At 52.0% G+C, this 18,056-nt stretch overlaps 1 protein-coding gene across 1 annotated transcript in view; it reads left to right on the top strand.

Annotated features, from left to right (window-relative positions):
• The first annotated feature begins 417 nt into the window (after positions 1-417).
• Positions 418-18,056, top strand: part of KIAA1755 (KIAA1755 ortholog) — a 40,655-nt gene continuing 23,016 nt past the window's right edge. The window contains exons 1-3 of the mRNA XM_039227157.1: positions 418-471; positions 11,532-11,729; positions 16,333-17,644. Coding sequence (XP_039083088.1) covers positions 454-471; positions 11,532-11,729; positions 16,333-17,644 — 1,528 coding nt within the window. The 5' untranslated portion in view covers positions 418-453. The remainder of the gene's footprint in view (positions 472-11,531; positions 11,730-16,332; positions 17,645-18,056) is intronic.

The following is an 18,056-nucleotide window of genomic DNA, read 5'->3' as shown; positions in this document are numbered from 1 at the left end:
CCGGGGGGGTGGGGTGGGGGGGGTTGCTGGCTCGCCGGGCCGGCTGTGCAGGGTGGCTGAGGGGCTGCAAGGACGCAGGGGAGCAGGGGAGCGGTGGGAAAGGCGGCGGGTGGTCAGGCTCCTTTTGGCAGCCGCGAGGCCCTGGCCCGGAGGGGGGCGCCTGCCTGTCATCCCGGGGCGGGCGGGGCGCGGGCCGGATGCCGGCACAAAAGGGCCGCGTTCGCGCCATGCGGGGAGCCGCGCTCCGACCCGCCCCTGCAGCCGCCGGCTGCCCCCGCTCGCCTCGCCCCGCCTCCAGTCTCCTCTGGCCCGCAGTCTCTCTCTGGGTCCCCGGCCAGCCGGCCAGCCGGCTCTGCTCGCTCCAGGGCCAGGCGGGGGCCCCCGGGGGCTGCGCACCCGACTGATGACCCCGACTGACCGACCCGGCACCAGCTAGAGGAGCTGCCCGTCACCATGGTAACGCCTGCCAAGGTCTGGACCACCTCGCTCCGTCCTCTTTTGGTGGGGGTGTCCAGGGCAGACCCCGACCTTTTGCGCTATGACCCTCAGGACCTCACCACGGGCGGGCGCGTGTTAACTGGTCCCCACCAGCCAGGGAATTGGGGGTGAGGGGGGCGGGAACCCCCTCGGCTCTCTGGGCCCCGTCCACTCAGGCGCCAGTGGATGAATAAGATTGGATGACTTGTGAACTCCTGATGCGCCCCAGCCCAGGCACAGATCGGAGCTGGAACCCTAGCCCTTGGGCCTTAGACAAAACGAGGGGTGCTGTCGCATTTGAGGCTTGGGGCTGAGGGTCAGGTATGCCCACTGTCCCCGCACAGGGTTTGGATGGAGATGGAAGTTGAACGCCTTTCCCAGTCTCACGGTGCTGGGCAAGGTGGGTTAACGGTGCCCAGTGGAGAAGGGGGAGCCGCTCACCAAAATTTGGGGTGCTCTTGCCACTTTAGACTCAGGGCAGGAAAGTCAGAAGTGCACATAGTCCTGACATGAGGTGGCCGCATGGGAATTGGGTGGGGAGGTGGGCCTAGGAGACGGGCGGGGAGGGGGCCGTTACCTCGATACTGCGGCTTCCTCCCTGGTGCCTTGATAAGGTTAGATACACTGGGAGCTGTGTGTGTGTGTGTGTGTGTGTGTGTGTGTGTGCGTGCGCGCGCGCGCGCGCGCTTGCTGGGAACAAGGGATGAAAGAAAAGTCTGTTTTCAGGGAATCCCAGCCCAGCTGTGAACAGCCCCGGGAGCCGCAGGCAGATTCGTATGGGCAGTGGGGATTTGGAAAAAGGCTGTGGAGACAGGCCAAGGCTTTAACCCCTTGGCTGTGGTCGACACATTGACCATGCTTGTGGGTTTTCACTAGGTGCACATTCACACGCAGAGGAATTCTATTCAGAGACGTGTGTACACACGGGCAGTGCAAACCATAGTGCGTTCCCCTGACTCCTGTGGCTGAACTGCGTGCCCTCTCACACACACAAGCCTTCCCCACCTGTCTACCGCTGTAATATGGGCACACACCTGTGTACATGCCATAGACATATTGCAAACCCAGGCTGCTATGTCCACGCAGCCGCAGGGCAGGGGTACTCACACATCGCTCTTGGAGCTGTTTGACAGTAATCTTCGTAAGCCAGTGGGTATTCACCTCTCCCCACAAGCAAGGCCCTGTGCTGTGGGATTCACATGCAGGAGCTCACGAAGCTCACGGCAGCTCTGAGAATAGAACTGCCGGTGTCCCCACCCCCAAAGATGGGGACCTGAGGCTCTGGGAGCTTCAGTGGCTGCCCAAGGTCACCCAGCCAGAAAGTAGGAGCTAGGCTAGCCTGAATTCTGAACATGCAGTCAGCTGTCATGGCCACCCCAGAGCCACACCTGCACCAAGCAGTGTTTGCTAAACTTTACCTAGTTTTGGACTTAACTCACTGAGTCCTTTTAAAATCCTTGCTGAACACCAGATCCTCAGATCAAAAGTTAGGCCTTGGGTGGCTCCTTGAAAAGGCGGAGCAACTCTTTCCTGACTAGGAACGATGGGCAGATTTCTGTCCCACCTTCATCACCTACCTACCTCCCTGCTCTCACCTCTGTACTTCAGCTGCTCTGACATTGGTTCAGAGCCTCTTATGTTTCATGTTCCCTGCTGGCACAGGGCCTTTGCATATGCTGTTCCTGCTGGGTGGCACTCTTTCACCTAAAGAATTTTTATCCATCTTATAAATCTCCACCCCAGTACCATGTCTTCAGGAAAGTCCCACTCTAGCATGCCATGCATCTTTCCTTTGTGGCCCCACCACAGCTGTCCGTTTCGTGGGCAGCCCAGTGTCAGAGTATCTTACGGCAAAGGGCCTTTGGGCTTGTCCAGGTTCACATTCCTGAAATTTTAGTATCATCAGAAAATGTTTTTGCATCTTCTCTTACTGGATAAGGTGTTATATAAAGAGATAACAAAATCCACTACTTACTATTTGCTTAGTATTTCTCTTTTAATCAACTTACTTCATAAACATAAAGATAGATTTATTTATTCTTATAAATGTTTATTTATTTTTGAGAGAGAGAGAGAGACAGAGCACGAGCAGGGGAGGGGCAGAGAGAGAGGGGGACACAGAATCCGAAGCAGGCTCAGGGCTCTGAGCTGTCAGCACAGAAACCGATGTGGGACTCGAACTCATGAACTGTGAGATTATTACCTGAGCCGAAGTCAGATGCTCAACCGACTGAGTCACTCAGGTGCCTCGACTTGGAGATATATTTAAATAAGACATTTTATATCACGGACCATGAAAAAATCTGCATCCATTGTCATAAATACAAATTAAATGTAAAACGTATACAATGAAGGCAAATCCGTATCGGTAAATTCTGGCTGGATGAGGTTGTCTGTGGATGATTCCAAGCCAGAGGACTGCTTTATTTTTAAGTGTCTGGGAGGTTACTTTAAGATACACTGGTACTGAACTGAGACTTTCTCTTTGGTGTTATCGTGAGGACCAGAGGAGAGTTGGGTAACCTTCTTTGGTTTCACATAGAGTTCATGTCCTCCCCAGCTCATTTTGGGATTACCTGTCATCCTATCCCATCCTTTGAGAAAAGCCAGTTTAATTCATTTAACATTGCCGAAGTACTTACTTCATGGTGATCCCCCAAGTGACTACTGTGTGCTGGGCCCTGTGTAAGGACCGAATGAGAGGAGAGTACGCCCTGGACCCTGGCCTGGGGCTTGCAGGACCCACTCGCTGAGATTTCCAGGCTGCGGGATGGGCGGTGGGAGTCCCTCTCTTTGCCTAGAAGCGTAAGTGTCATGAAAGAGAGGAGATGCGGGTTGAGTGGGGCTCTGAAGGGTGGGAAGGAGCTCACTCAGTCCGGGGAGGGGCACAGCGTGAGTTCAGGCAGTGCTTTCAAAGTGGAGCACCCGCCATGGGTCCCCGAGGGGGAGACTTTAGATAAACATTTATTGTTTTACAATTTTTTCATCTTAGTGTTAGGAAGTGGTTTTTTTGTTTGTTTGTTTTATTTTTTTTTAATGTTTTATTTATTTCTGAGAGAGAGAGAGGCAGTGTGAGCAGGGGAGGGTCGGAGAGAGAGGGAGACACAGAATCTGAAACAGGCTCCAGGCTCTGAGCTGTCAGCACAGAGCCCAATGTGGGGCTCGAACCCACAAACTGTGAGACCATGACCTGAGCCGAAGTCGGACACTTAACCGACTGAACCACCCCGGCGCCCCTAAGAAGTGGTTTAAGCAGCACAAACACATGATAATAAATAAAAATCAAAGGATTTAAGTCAGAAGTAAATTGACAAAAAGACAAGTATGAAGTAAGTAATAATCAATATCAAGTAAAATAAATTAAGATATGTAAACAGCAAGCAAAACTCATGCGGGTGGCACAGGAGTGGTTGGGAAACCCCGGGCCAGAGTGTCAAGTGTGCTCGAAGAAGCAGGAGAGGTGTGGACTGATGGTGTGGACTCAGGGCCACTACTGGCAGGCTGAGTTGTTAAGGTAGTGGGGAGCCACTCATGATCGTTGAGCAGTGGAAGGTCACAATTGGGTCTGTGTGTTAAAAGGCCGTGGTAGTGGCCAAAGGAGACCCTAGCCTGGTGATAGGGGGCAGGGGGAGGGGCAGGAGAGCTGGTAGTTGTGTGTACGTGTTGCTACCCCAGCTCTACCATTTACTGGTGGTAGAGAGAGAGCCTTGGGCTCAATTTCTTAACCTACAAAATGGGAATAATAATACCCATCCTGTAGAATTATTGGGAGGAGGAAATAATATAATGTTAATGAAAGGGGGCGCCTGGGTGGCTCAGTCGGTGAAGCGTCCGACTTTAGCCCAGGTCATACTCTCATGGTCCATGAATTTGAGCCCCACATCGGGCTCTGTGCTAACAGCTCAGAGCCTGGAGCCTGCTTCACATTCTGTGTCTCCCTCTCTCTCTCCCCTTCCTCCACTCTCTCTCTGTGTGTCTCTCACAAAAATAAATAAACGTTAAAAAAAATTTAAGTGTTAATAAGAGAAAGGAAAACGCTTAGGATAAAACCTGATAACAGATGCTTGCTCAGCGAGAAGCTCTAGTCATAAGTGCTATTATCATTATGGTTTTTGGGTGGGAGATGGTGAGCCCCAAAGCAGAGGCCGAGGGGACAGAGAGTGAGAAGAACAAGCTCAAAGCCAAGCTCCGGACAGGTGAAGTGACTTGCCCAAGGTTACCCAGATGACACATGAGAGACCTGGATTTGCATGTGGGTCTTCTAACACCTACTTGCTTCTCAGTTCATTGCAACTGGGCTGTTTTTCCAGTTTCTGAGTTGTTGTTTTTTGTTTTTTTTTTTAAGGAGCCAATTCTCACTCCTACCTCCACCCACCCACAAATAAAAGGGATTTAAAGCAGGAGAAGTTTTAGTTGGACATGACCAGCAACTTCCTGGCAGCCAGGCCAGCAGAATCCCGGTTTTAGTATCTCCAGCCTGGAGAAGTTCAAGAGCAGTGTCCCAGGTAGTTGAGCCTGTCGGCCACATGCTGATACCCATTGGGCTGTATCTGGCTCACAGATGTGTTTGGTTTGACTTTACTAAAATATCAGCAGATCCGGCAATGCTGGGAAAAGGCAACACTCGGCAGGAGCTGATGAAGTGGGCGTGCATCTCAGCCCCATTACTGCCCATTTCTTCCCGGACACTGAGGTCGACTGCGAAGGGCCACTCACCAACGGGCCAGAGAGGTTGTTTTCTCACACTTGGCCTCCTTCTGTCTTCCCCGTCACCTGTCGGTCCCCTGTAAGCATTTGTGTCAGTGGCTGGTGGTTTAGATCCTGCCTGGGCTGAGTAGAGAGACAGATGCGACAGATCTTTTTAAACTTTCCCACCAGTTGAGGATTAACTGATCCCATTTAGAAGCCACAGCCCAGCTCCAAACCTTCTGGAACCTGATTATACCTTGAATTCTAGAATGGCCCAGCTGGAAGGACCCTTAGAGATAGATAAGTCCAATGCCCCCATTTCACAGATGGGGAAATTGAGGCCATGGTCACCGCATGAATCAAGGGTGGAATATCACCTTCCCTAGATGTGTCTGCTATGGAGGACAGTAAGAGATGACAGCAGTCCCCGGATACTGCCTACCCAAGCTTTTCCCAGCCCTCTGGCTTCCCAAGCTAGGAGGTGCTGATGCTGAAAACGCTTTGCCTCCTGGAGTCTCTGGCTAAATCCGGGCCTTTAAGAAGAGTTCAGTGCACATCTCAGAAAGCCCAGCTAACGACACCTGGTGAGACCATTTAAAAAGGGAACAGGCCTTAAAAACACACACAATTGCCCTTTTATTTTTCCCCCTTGATTATAAGAGCTACACAGGCTGGTTACAGAATGTTCAGAAAATCCAGCAAACTATGAAGAAAATTAAAACAGTGCCTTACAAGGCCCCTGCCCCTCACAGCCCTCCGGGGTGACTGCAGTTAACACTTTATTTCATGGCCTCTTGGCTTACACACGTTTTTACGCAATGGAGATCACACTGCATGGGACTTTTTCTTTTAAAAGCTTCCAACAGTCAGGAGAGTAGGTACCTTAAGGGGGAGGGAGTTGCCTGCGAGGGAGCCTTTTTCTGGACTGGTGAGATCCTGTCTGTTGATCTGGGTAGTGGTCACAGGGATAGGCACGTAGGTAAAGAGGCATCAACCTCGTTTATTTTACTTTGTAAAGTAATAATTGAGGCTCATTGCAAAAGGTTGACACAGAGTTCTAGAAGCCCCCCTTCCTCCCTTCTCCTCCCGTGCCCAGAGGGAACCACTAGGGACAGACACTTTCTATATGACCTTGAACTCCGTACCAGGTTCCCTGCGTCCACCCAGAAGGCCCCTGAACATCATACAGGGTTCTGCGGGCCCCGCTGTGGGCTCCTTCTCTGCTGCCCGGGAGGGGGCTGGAGGGCTGCGGACAGCTCGGGCTTGTCTCCCCTTCCCCCTTTCCAGCTTCACACTGGCTTCTGGCGAGGAACTGTTAAAGGCCCAGCCTGGCTACACTCACTGGGAGGGAATGGAAACATGTCGATTAAGTTTCACAGAAATCGTTTTGAGGGGCCCAAGTCTGGCCAGCGGCGTTTGGGTTCCTGCGGTCCCAGGCTAGGCTGCCCGATTGATTTTCAGGGGACGGTGGCCAGCTTTCCTTCCTGCGGGCTCCTGGGTTTGTTACCCCCGTACTTGGACAGCTTCTGAACCCCTGGGGTGCAGGCCCGTAGCAGGTTAATGCTCTGGCCAAGAGCTTGGAGTGCCATTAACTTGGAACATTCTTGTTTTTTACTGGCTGCCCCTTAAATGGTTACAGTGTGTGGCCAGTGAGCCAGTTTGTGAACGCCAAGGGCGTCCCATCTGCGCACTTCAGTCTGCGAGAAGTAAACAACTTCTTCGGGCCCCACTTGAAACACTGAAAGACGGGCAGCTGGGAAGGCCACCCCCGGTGCTGGTGGCTGCTGGTGGCCCCAAGACAGGCAAGGCACTGGGGGCAGGGGAAGAGTGCGGACCTGACTGGCCAAGGCGGGGTCGGATGCCGGCTCTGTCTTTCCCCTCCTCTCCACGGCCTTGGACAAGATCAGCTTCAGCTCCTTTATCTGCAAAGTGGGATGGTCCGTCTCGGCTCCAGTCCCACAGGCGGCAAAGCAAGAGAATGTGAGCGCAGGTGCCTGGTGTCCGGCAGGTGCCTGGAGACTGCTGTTATTCTCGGAGTCACGGCAGTGGGTTCAGGAAGGGATCAAGAGGGGGACATGTCCTCACACAGAGGCTGGGGCTCTAGCTTGGTCAAAAGGAGGAGTTAAAATAAAAAACAGTCACAACAAGCGGTAGTGCCTTTTCCTTTTTGCGGGACTCCTGCGAAAAGGAGTCATCTCCCCTGTATCTGCAGAACAAAAATGGGAGCAAGATAGGATAATTCTAGAATCCCTGTTTATAGATGGGGAACTGAGGCGTGTCAGGGCCAAGGTGGTTTAGTGCTGTTGCCCAGAGTTTGGCATACAGGCCATGGTGGGGACACAGGCTGTCACAGACTGCAGCTAAATAACATGGCGCCATGTGGTAGGAGACCTGGTCCCTTTAAATTTCCCTCTGATCTTCTGAGGACCCGCAGAGAAAACCTCCATCTCAGAGTAAGATGTGAGCCTTCAGGAGGTGAAAAGGTGTCCTAGAATTTATTCAGAAAATTTATTTGTTTTCATCGCTTACTTTTTCTTTTAAAAAAATTTATTTGGGGGGTGCCTGGGTGGTTCAGTGGTTTGGTGTCCAACTTTGCCTCAGGTCATGGCTCAGGGCATGATCTTGTGGGCCCACATCGGGTTCTGTGCTGACAGTTGAAGCCTGAAGCCTGCTTCGGATTCTGTCTCCATCTCTCTCTTGGCTCCCCTGCTCACGCTCTGTGTCTTTCTCTCTTAAAAATAAATAAACATTTAAAAATTTAAAAAAGGGTTTATTTTTATAGAGCTAGAAGAGTAAAGATGGGATATATTTTACATAATCAATGTGTATTTGTTATATAGTTACATAGTACATTATTTATGTAAATATATACTTACCTAAGGCATATCCTATAGCTCTGTAGTAAGTATATACAATAAATACAAATAAAATAATATAAAAACCACCCAATGCATCATTATTTTTGGAGTTTCATTCTATTTATGCCAGTCGATGCTGATTTTTCCATTTAAAGTGGTGACAGCCCTAAAAAATGGCCACAAACATTGCAGTGGTGGCTGTGATTGAATGAGCACCTGCTGAGTGCTAGGCCTGTGCAGAGACCCCCCGTGTCCTGTCTCATTCGGTCTCACTCAGCTCTTTAAGGCAGTCACCACCACAGGCTCGGGCTTTCCCCGATGAGTAAGCTGAAGCAGAGAGAGCTAAGCAACTTGCCAGGTCCCATAACCAGGAAGTGGCAAGAGCCGGGACTTGAACTCGGGCAGGCTGGCTGCATTCTCATAACCAATATGGGGACATAGAGTCTCTATTTAAAATGCAGTTAGGTATGCTTCTAAACGGTGAGTGCATTTGAACAAACAAACACACACACAAGGCAGTAAGGGCTCATAGTACAAATGGTACTTAGATCTGCTAAAATTCATGAAGGTGCCAGTGAATGATTAAATTTCCGAAAACAAGATGAAACAAACCTAGCCCCACGCAAGGTGCACACGAGGAAAGAGGCCCAGAGAGGGCGGGCACCTACTCCAAGCGGCACAGTAAAGGGGAACGGAGGAAAGCGAGTGCCCCAGGAGAGGCTGGGTGGAGTGGGGAGGGTGCACGGTGGGGGAGGGCTGCCGGCTTACTTGACTTAGTGTGTTTGTGTGTTGACAGATGTCAGACGGGGTCCTCTAACTCTGGGTCCCCATTCTCACTGCCGTCCCCAGGATTGCATGGGTGGAAGGGTAGCTATTGGGGTTCAGCCTTGCTTTGGAGGGGAGAGCATTAGAAGAGGTCATGAGGTCAGAGGAGCCTTTCCCTATTCTGCCAAATGGAAGGCGCCCCCCCCCCCCCCCCCCCCCCCCCCCCACTCAGNATGGGTGGAAGGGTAGCTATTGGGGTTCAGCCTTGCTTTGGAGGGGAGAGCATTAGAAGAGGTCATGAGGTCAGAGGAGCCTTTCCCTATTCTGCCAAATGGAAGGCCCCCCCCCCCCCCCCCCCCGCCTCGCTGGCACCGCAGTGTGGAAATAGCCCCTCCTGCACACGGGCAGTTTTGACATCATGTTCCTGACTGCAATACACCACCCCATTGCGTTTCTGCCATGTGGGTGCCAAGACCCTCCTTCCTTCAGAATGGGGGCTGTAGACATTCCCTCATTCTTTCTACAAATAGTGATGGGGCCCCACGTTGTGTGGGTGCTGGGGACAGAGTGGTGACAGGGACATTTGTCCAAACGCCATGAGCTAGTGCCCATGTTTTACAGCCTCCTGGCATTGGGTTTTGGCTATGGTGGAATAGCGCCATATTCCTTCTCAAAGTCCCTGTTTAATCTCCCTGACTCAAGGGACCTCATTTGTAAAAAATGACTTTTCTGGGCTAAATCAGCTCCCTGTATGCTGGAATCTTACTGTTTTCATCTTCCCTTACATCCCTTGGTGACAGATGGAGCCAGAGGTAGCAACCAGCCTGGGCCAACCAGAATGGCTTCCATTAGGCTTTTGAAGAGTTGAAAACCATAACCCATGGGCTCTCTTACTGCACTTGGTCAGAGACCCCTGGTCTTGTTCAAGCTGTCTTACAGGTGGAAAACGTTGTGGTTCGGAGAGGGACCTTTTGTTTGTCCTCCCACAACATTGACTCAGCATCTATTTTGGCCCAGGCCCTGTGAAGAGGGGCCAATGGCTGCTGTGGTAGTTTCTAGCGCTGCTGAGAGTGGTCACAGACTGGGTGGCTTAAAGCAGCATACGGTTGTTGGTTGCAGTTCTGTGGATCAGAAGTCCAACACGGGGCTCCCTGGGCTTAAATCAAGGTGTGGGCGAGCTGTGTTCTTCTCGGGAGCCTCCAGAGGAGAATCTGTTTGCCTTTTCCAGCATCTAGGAGCAGCCTGCGTTCCCTGACCTTTCCTCCATTTTTAAAGCCAGCGACATCACATCTCTCGGGTCCTTCTTTTATCACATTCCCCCTGAGTCTCACCTCTTCTGTGTCCTCTCTCACTTTGGAGGATCCTCACGGTTGCGTGGGGCCCACCTGGAGAGCCCAGGGTGCTGGTCCTATTTTAGGGCCAGCTGATTGGTGATGGTTATTTTATCTGAAGCTTCAATTCCTCTTTGCCTCATGAGGTAACACATCAACAGGTTTTGGAGATTAGGATGCGGTCGCCTTTGGGGGCAGTATTCTGCTTAGCATTCCTGTCCTCAGGGAGTCCAGCGTCCTTGAGGAGGGTGACAGTCAGTGTGGAAACTGCTATGATAGGGGCAGCATAGAAGCCCAGGAAAGGGGGCCCCTGATTCAGGAGGGAAGTCGGAGAAAATGCCATGGAACGGATGAGGGCTGACCTGAATCTTGATGGATGAGAGGGAGTTAGCGAGGTGGAGAGGGGGCGGGAGCGGGAGGCATCCCAGGAGGAAGGTACGGCATGTGCAAAGGCCCAGAGGTGGGTGAGAGATTGGACGGCAGTGAGGAGGAGATTCAGTGGAAGAGACAGAAGCCTGGGTCAGAGCAGGCACGGGGCAACAGGGTAGAGCGGGCAGGTAGAGTCGCAGGAGGTGAGAAAGGTGTAGGACATGGCTGAGGGCTGCGTGTGGGGAGAGGAGGGAAGAGGAGGGGCAGGATGATGAGCAGAGTTCTGGGAGTCTGGCTGGTCCGTGGGGCCATCACTGAGGTAGAGACATGAGGGGAGAGTAGGTTAGGGAGGTACTGAGTTGGGTTTGATGTGTTGGGGATCTGTGCCCGATGGCCATCTAAGGGAGGCAACCCAGCTGGTGTGTGAGTCTGAATATAGGAACTCACATAGCAATTATTAACGTCCATTAATCAGTTACTGCTGTGTAACAAACCACCCGAAACTCAGTGGTAAAAAGCAACAATGTTTGTTGTCAGTCATGCACCTGCATGTAGACGTACCCACGTAGTGACGCACCTGCATGTTGACTGCAGGCTGGGTTTCACTGATGGCTCAGCTTCAGACTGAAGGTCTGCAGGTCTGTCTGATGGTGGGACTTACAGATGCTGAGCTCCCCTTTCCTTCTGGCCCTGACCTGAACCCCCCTTACTATTCCTCTGCTCTGCTTTGAACCTGTGGATGATGTTTGAGCAAAGACCTGCAGGAGGTGAGGGAATGAGGATGTCTTGAGGAAGAGTATTCTAGGCAGAGGGAGCAGCTGGTGCAAAGGCCCTGAGGTGGAATGGTTCCCACAGTGTTAGAGGAACAGAAAAGAAGCCCAGTGTGGCTGGAGAGGATGATTGAGGGGTGGAGGTAGGAGAGGAGGTCAGAGAATTAGCAAGGGCCTTAGTCATATGGGGCCTGCAAGGTCATGGGAAGTGGCCACTACCCTTATTATGGCTGCCACTACCCCTTTTCATACTCTCCTCCTATTCCCCACAGGACCCCCCATCCCTGGACACAGCCATTCAGCATGCCCTGGCCGGCCTCTATCCCCCGTTTGAGGCCACAGCGCCCACCATCCTGGGGCAGGTATTCCGACTCCTGGACTCTGACTTCCAGGGGGATGGGCTGAGCTTCCTTTTGGATTTCCTCATTCCTGCCAAGCGCCTGTGTGAGCAAGTGCGTGAAGCAGCCTGTGTAAGTTGGAAGGGACAGAGGGGCTGGGGGACAAGCTCTCCCAGAACCGCGGGGCTGGAGGTGAGCAGAGAAGGAAGTGGGCTGGTGTGCGTCTTGTTTCAGAGCAAGAACCGAGGACATGGGATGGCTCTCTGGGTATCATCGCTCACCCGAGTGAGACTTCAGCCCCCCAGTGGGACAGGAGGCTCATTTGACCCTTTGCTCTCTGACGTCTAGGAGTCGATCACATTAATGCTTTTAGTACCAGGGAGGAAGTCCTGGATAAAAGGCATCCCTGGGTGATGGCCCCTTGGAGCCTGCCCTGGGGCTGGCATTGTGGGCTTCACCAGGCTGCCTTGGTCAGCTTCAGTGGAAATAGAGAATGTTCCAGATCTTTTCTGGAGCCCTTGAAGCCTCAGTACTCACTTTCTTCCTAGGAGGCCCCTTTGAACCCAGGTCTCAGGGATGCCTCTCTAAGGCAAAGTGGAAGGAAAAGTATTTTAGGTATAGGTCTCATTGACCGCAAATAGCAGATCCTTACTCAGACCAGGACAAGGTAATTGGCCTCATCCTCGAGTTCATACGCCAATCAAACTTCTTAAAAGGTTTCTGTGTCTTGTCTCTGCTTCTCCTTGCTTGCCAACATCACTCTCTCTCTTTTTTTAATGTTTATTTTAGAGAGAGAGAGAGAGGTGCAGAGACAGAGTACAAGCAGGGGAGGAGCAGAGAGAGAGGGAGACACAGAATCCAAAGCAGGCTCCAGGCTCTGAGCTGTCAGCACAGAGCCCGAAGTGGGGCTCGAACTCATGAACTGTGAGAACATGACCTGAGCCAAAGTCAGACGCTCAACCGACTGAGCCACCCAGGTGCCCCTTGCCAACATCATTCTTACAGGCTAAGTGTCTCCACAGGGCTGGAGCCCAGGGCAGCTCTGGGATCAAATCTTGTCCTGGAGAGGAGAAAGAACTTTTCCTCATCAACTGCAGCTAGAAAAGTTGCAAGGAAGGGTCCTGATTGGTCAGGCTTGGGGTCTATGTCCATCCCTGGACCAATCACTGCAGCCAGAGAAATGGGGTTGCAGGACTGATCAGGCTCCTACCCTATGTCTTCGGGTTAGAGGTGGTGACTGTTTTAAGGGTGGGGACAGGCTGTTGGAGGCCAAACCCAAGCACTTGTGCACACGTTTCTCGGGTTTGCCTGCCGTTAATGCCCAGTCCCCTGCTGTTCCCGCCTCAAGAATCACTAAGAGGGTCCTAAAAGGTCCTGCTGGCTCATGTGCATCAGCGACGATATATCGGGAGCAAAAAGTAAGGGCGGAGGCTCTGTGCATCATTTCAGTGGTAGAAAGAAATCGAATGTGGCAGCTCAGGTTTTGGAGCCAGAACTAGAGATGGTTGGACCTGGAAGGAGACTGAGGTCATTCTTTTCATGTGCTCAGAATGGTTCCTGGCACATAGAAGCAGCACCGTACATGGTCATGGTTACAGAAGGAAGACTCAGCGAGCATCTGCTGCCAACTCCCACATATCCACCCCGACACTATTTCACGTACATCCTTCCCCCCCGACGCCTTCCCCATGGCGAGCGTTAGAAACTCCCGCTTCCCTTTTGTGGTCATTAAAACTACGTTTTCACGGTCTCCTTCCCGATTTCTCCCGGGAACAAGGGTCACAACGTTTTAATGTCTCTATTTTTAACTACAGGTGGCTTTAATTATAATTATAGGTGAATCCCTATCGCCTCCGAGCCAGGGATGGGAGTAATAGTTTGGCCTCAGGAGTCAGTGCCCCAGGTTCAAACCCAGTCTCCATCACTGTGCAGCTGGGGGATCTGTGTCCCTTTTCTGAGCTTCACTTTCCTTAATGGGAAAGTGGGAATGTTAATAACACGGTCCCTGCCTTACAGAGAGGAGACGCACAGCTTAGCACAGAGCCGGGCAGGCAGTAAGTGCTTAGTAGCTGTTGGCTGTGACTATTGCACTCTCTCTTCTCTCCCTTGGAAGTAATGTGCCAGCTTTAGTCTGTCCTTGTAACCGCCAGCACCCAGAGGCAGCCAGCACCCTCAGAGGAAGTCCAGTGGGGATTAGACAGACACAGTTGTCTGAGCTCATGCCCTCTGAGCCTCAGTTTCCTCATCTGTAAAGAGGACAGGGATGCCTAAATTCCCTGCCCCACTGAGTTACTGTGAGGTCCAAATAAGGAGATCATAACCATCATCTCTGTGGTGTGTTGCTGTTTGCAAAATATTGCCGGATTGTCCTGCCTTGCTCAGTGAGGTGACTGACAGCACATTGTCAACAGCAGAGCGCTAGTGAAAGTGGTGGAGTAACTCACGGACCCATGGGGTTTATGGGTACGAGGTTGCCCCGAGGCAGCGGAGTTTACGGTGTAACTGACATGAACCGGTGTATCAACTTGGGGCACAGATATGGTCAGTTCTTAATACTTCCCCCAATGAATAATCCCAAGAAGTGCCTGCTCCGTTAGCGGGAAGTCAGTGTCATCGTGTGGAAGTCTCCCCCCAACACCTCCAAATTACATAAGATTGTCCGGGTTTTACTCAATCCACAGGAATTAGACTCTTTTCCAAAAGCCAGGTTGAGGGAGAGACTGTTGTCAGTCTGGTGGGGCTGCTGTTGCCACATGGTGTCACTGCTGGACCCGGGTCCACACCGCCCAGCCGCGCAGCCCCACCGGGGGGGGGGGGGTCACTGGGTCCAAAGGGCTCCAGAAGGCCCCGTTGTGGCTGCCTCTACAGAGACGTGCTGGCACCTTCTGTTTAAACAACAAAAAAATTTTTTTTAAGTTTTGCCTCACCTGCCATGTTGTTACCCAGTAAAGGGAAACAAACAAACAAACCATAAGACAAGAAATAATAAACATTCAGGCCCAGAATAATGGAATGATTTTTTTCATGGTTATCCAGCAAGTTACTGGAAGGGTCAGATTTCCTGACTTTTTGCTCAGTATTGTTTTGCTCTCCCTGTAATATCTTTACTTAAAAATTAGAGCACCTGGGTGGCTCAGTCACTTAAGCATCTGACTTTGGCTCAGGTCATGATCTCACTGTTCTTGGGTTCGAGCCCCACATCTGGGCCTCAGCTGTCAGTGCAGAGCCCACTTTGGGTCCTGTCCCCCTTTCTCTCTGCCTCTCCCCTGCTTGCATGCTTCTTCCCTCTCTCTCTCAAAAAAAATAAGCATTAAACATTATAGAATGGTATAAATGCAGTAAGTGACTATTTTATTTTTTATATTTTTTCAAGTTTTGTTTATTTATTTTGAGGGCAGGAGGGGCAGAGAGAGAGAAGAAGGGAGAGAATCCCAAGCAGCCTCCGTGCTGTCAGCACAGAGCCCGACACAGGGCTCAAACTCACGAACTGTGAGATCAAGACCTGAGCCAAAATCAAGAGTTGGATGCTTAACTGACTGAGCTACCCAGGCATCCCTGGACTGTTTTATTTTATTTTATTTTATTTTATTTATTTTTTTAAAAAAATATTTTTGTTTATTTTTGAGAAAGAGAGAGAACAAGTTGGGGAGAGGCAGAGAGAGAGGGAGACACAGAACCTGAAACAGGCTCCAGTCTCTGAGCTGTCAGCACAGAGCTCAACTCAGGGCTCAAACTCACAAGCCATGAGATCATGACCTGAGCCAAAGTTGGACACTCAACTGACTGAGCCACCCAGGCACTCCTAGACTGGTTTATTTACTTATTTTTAATGTTTATTTATTTTTGAGAGAGAGAGAGAGAGAGAGAGAGACACTGAGCATGAACGGAGGAGGGGCAAAAAGAGGGGGAGACGCAGGATCCGAAGCAGGCTCCAGGCTCCAAGCTGTCAGCACAGAGCCTGATGCGGGGCTCGAACTCACCAACCACGGGATCATGATCTGAGCCAAAAGCAAGAGTTGGACGCTTAACCGACTGAGCCCCCCAGGTGCCCCTAGTGTGTTTTATTTTTTAATTGAAAATTCCCACAATTTTTCAAAGGGTAAATGTCAAAAAGAGAGGAAATTAATGTTGGTTGAACATCCACTTAGTAGTGTATGCCAGGCATAGTGTTGTGGGTTTTTTTTTTTTTACACACATATATATAATCTCACTTAATCCTCCTACCCACCCAACCATATGATACATATTGTAATTCCTGTTTGCAGGTATGAACATTGAGGCTTGAAGCAGTTACGTAATTTGCACAAATTAGTGATTCAGACCTTGGAACCCATATCTCCCAGGCTCTAAATTGGAAGGCTCAGACCTGAGCGGGGTTGAGAGAGGTTTTGAATACGTGGGGAGAGGGGACGGGGACCCGAGCCAAACAGTCCTCACGGGAAAGGCATCTGCTCATTAGTGCCTACCGCTCGGAACTTTTCTCCCTTGGGCTAGTAGGCTAGCAAGCATTTTCAAGGTCAGGGCCAGGACTAGGGCAAGGCAAGAGAAGGCACCCACTCTCAGGTTTATGTGAGCTGTCAGATCCCGAGATGCGGTCTCCTAAGATGCTGCATCCTGGGCGCCTCTCCTGCCCGACCTGCTCGAGGGTCCGTCTGGGAGAGAGAAGGAAGCAGACCCGAGGGCAGGGGCAGGGTCCTTCAGGCCGGGCTCTCTGACGCCCCCCTTCTGTCCGCAGGCCCCGTACTCACGCCGCGTCTTCCTGCATGAGGGCTGGCCGCTGTGCCTGCGGGATGAGGTCGTGGTGCACCTGGCCCCCCTCAATCCCCTCTTACTGCGCCAGGGAGACTTCTACCTCCAAGTGGAGCCCCAGGAGGAGCAGTCTGTCTGCATCACGGTCAAGTGCCTCTCCTTGGACCTCCGCACAGTGGACACGAAGCCTGTTCCCGCGTCATCCTACCCTGTACTTTTCACCCAAACGTGGCTGGAGGCCATCAACAGTGACTTTGAGGGGGGCCCCCTACACAACTGCCTGGTAGCTTCAGAAGATGGGGTTGCTCCTGTGCCCTGGGCCAAGATAGCCAGCCCAGAGTTTGTGGATGACAGACCCCAAGCAGTGAATGTCCTCTCCCCAGCCTGGGGGTCCCTTGAATTAGAGGCCCTCGATTTGAGCAGCCCCACAGAGCTTCATCAGCCCAGGCCCTCAGGCAGCCAGGTGCTGCTTGCCCGGAGCTTGGCCAAGGGCAAGGGCGGGACTCACGGGGACAAGTACCCTGGACTCATCAAAGTGGAACAAGCCAGGCCTGGGGAGGTGGCCCTTAGGATGGACAGCGTGGCCAGCCAGGACCTCGAGGGAGACTATGTGGCCCTCCTGGAGAGCAGAGGAGGGTCTCCCAGTAGGGAAGTGGAGACGTCCAGTGGGTGTCCTTTGGGGGCACTGGAGGAACCAGCCAGAACTAAGGAAATCCCTTTCTCTCAAAGGATGCTGCCTCTTTTGGGGGACAGTGGGGAACCTTCCTTGGAAAAATGGGCTTGTGAGAAGCCAGCAAGTGCAGAAGAGGAGACCTGCGGGTTGATCTTGAGGAGGAAGGTCAACTATAAAGTTAACCCACCCAGCCGTGACTCAGAACATCAGCCCCAGGAGCCCTACCTCAACATCCTTGGAAAGCCACTGCCCTGTGCCTCTGGCCTTGAGATGCAAGAACCTCTGGGAAACCCAGAAAATATGGTCCAACTCAGGCCTGACCCAAAACGAGCATCCTTCCTACACCTGTGCTCAGCTTCCCCGCCTGCTGCTCCAGCCCCTGAAACCAAGATGGAAGAGAGGGCCAGACAGGGGCATGGGACACTTCCCAAGCCTGAGACTGGCCCCCCTCGGAACACCTCCTCTTCCAGATCCCCTACTCCTGGGCTCAGAGTCTCCTTCTTGAAAGGACAGAGGCAAGCCCCGGTGCCCCCTGAGAAAGCCTCCCTCCAGCACGACAGGCCCTGGAGAGTCTTGTGCTCGCTCTCCTCTCCCAAACCCAACCGAGCCAGGTGCTTGGGGACAGGTAAGGTGCCTGCTGGCTCAGCTGGACAGGGGTGCTGTTCTCTGGATGTGACCAGGTGACAAGGTGGCACAGGTTGCCAGGGACAGAGACCCCTCGGAACTGGCTCGGTCTCAGGGATTTAGTGCACAGGTGGCATGTCGAGAGGCTTGAAGTCTCATGGGTCTGGAACTGGGTTGTGTTGAGATGGCCTGAGCCCACACACCAGCTGGGTGACCTTAGTCAAGGACTCCTTCTCTGTGCAGTGCCTCACCTGCCTCCCAGAGTCATTTTGAGGTTCAAAGACACACCAGAAGCAAGGAGCTTAGCACAACGCCCACCACACAGTAAGAGATCAATAGGCAGAAGCTGTTATTAGCAGTCAGAAGGTGCAAGAGAAGACATTTCCTTTGGGAAAATCCATCTTCTGCTTAAT

Source organism: Hyaena hyaena, unplaced genomic scaffold, assembly GCF_003009895.1.
Source record: "Hyaena hyaena isolate Hyena2069 unplaced genomic scaffold, ASM300989v1 scaffold_25, whole genome shotgun sequence".
NCBI classification, from domain to species: Eukaryota; Metazoa; Chordata; class Mammalia; order Carnivora; family Hyaenidae; genus Hyaena; species Hyaena hyaena.
This window is presented reverse-complemented; position numbering and strand designations above follow the sequence as displayed.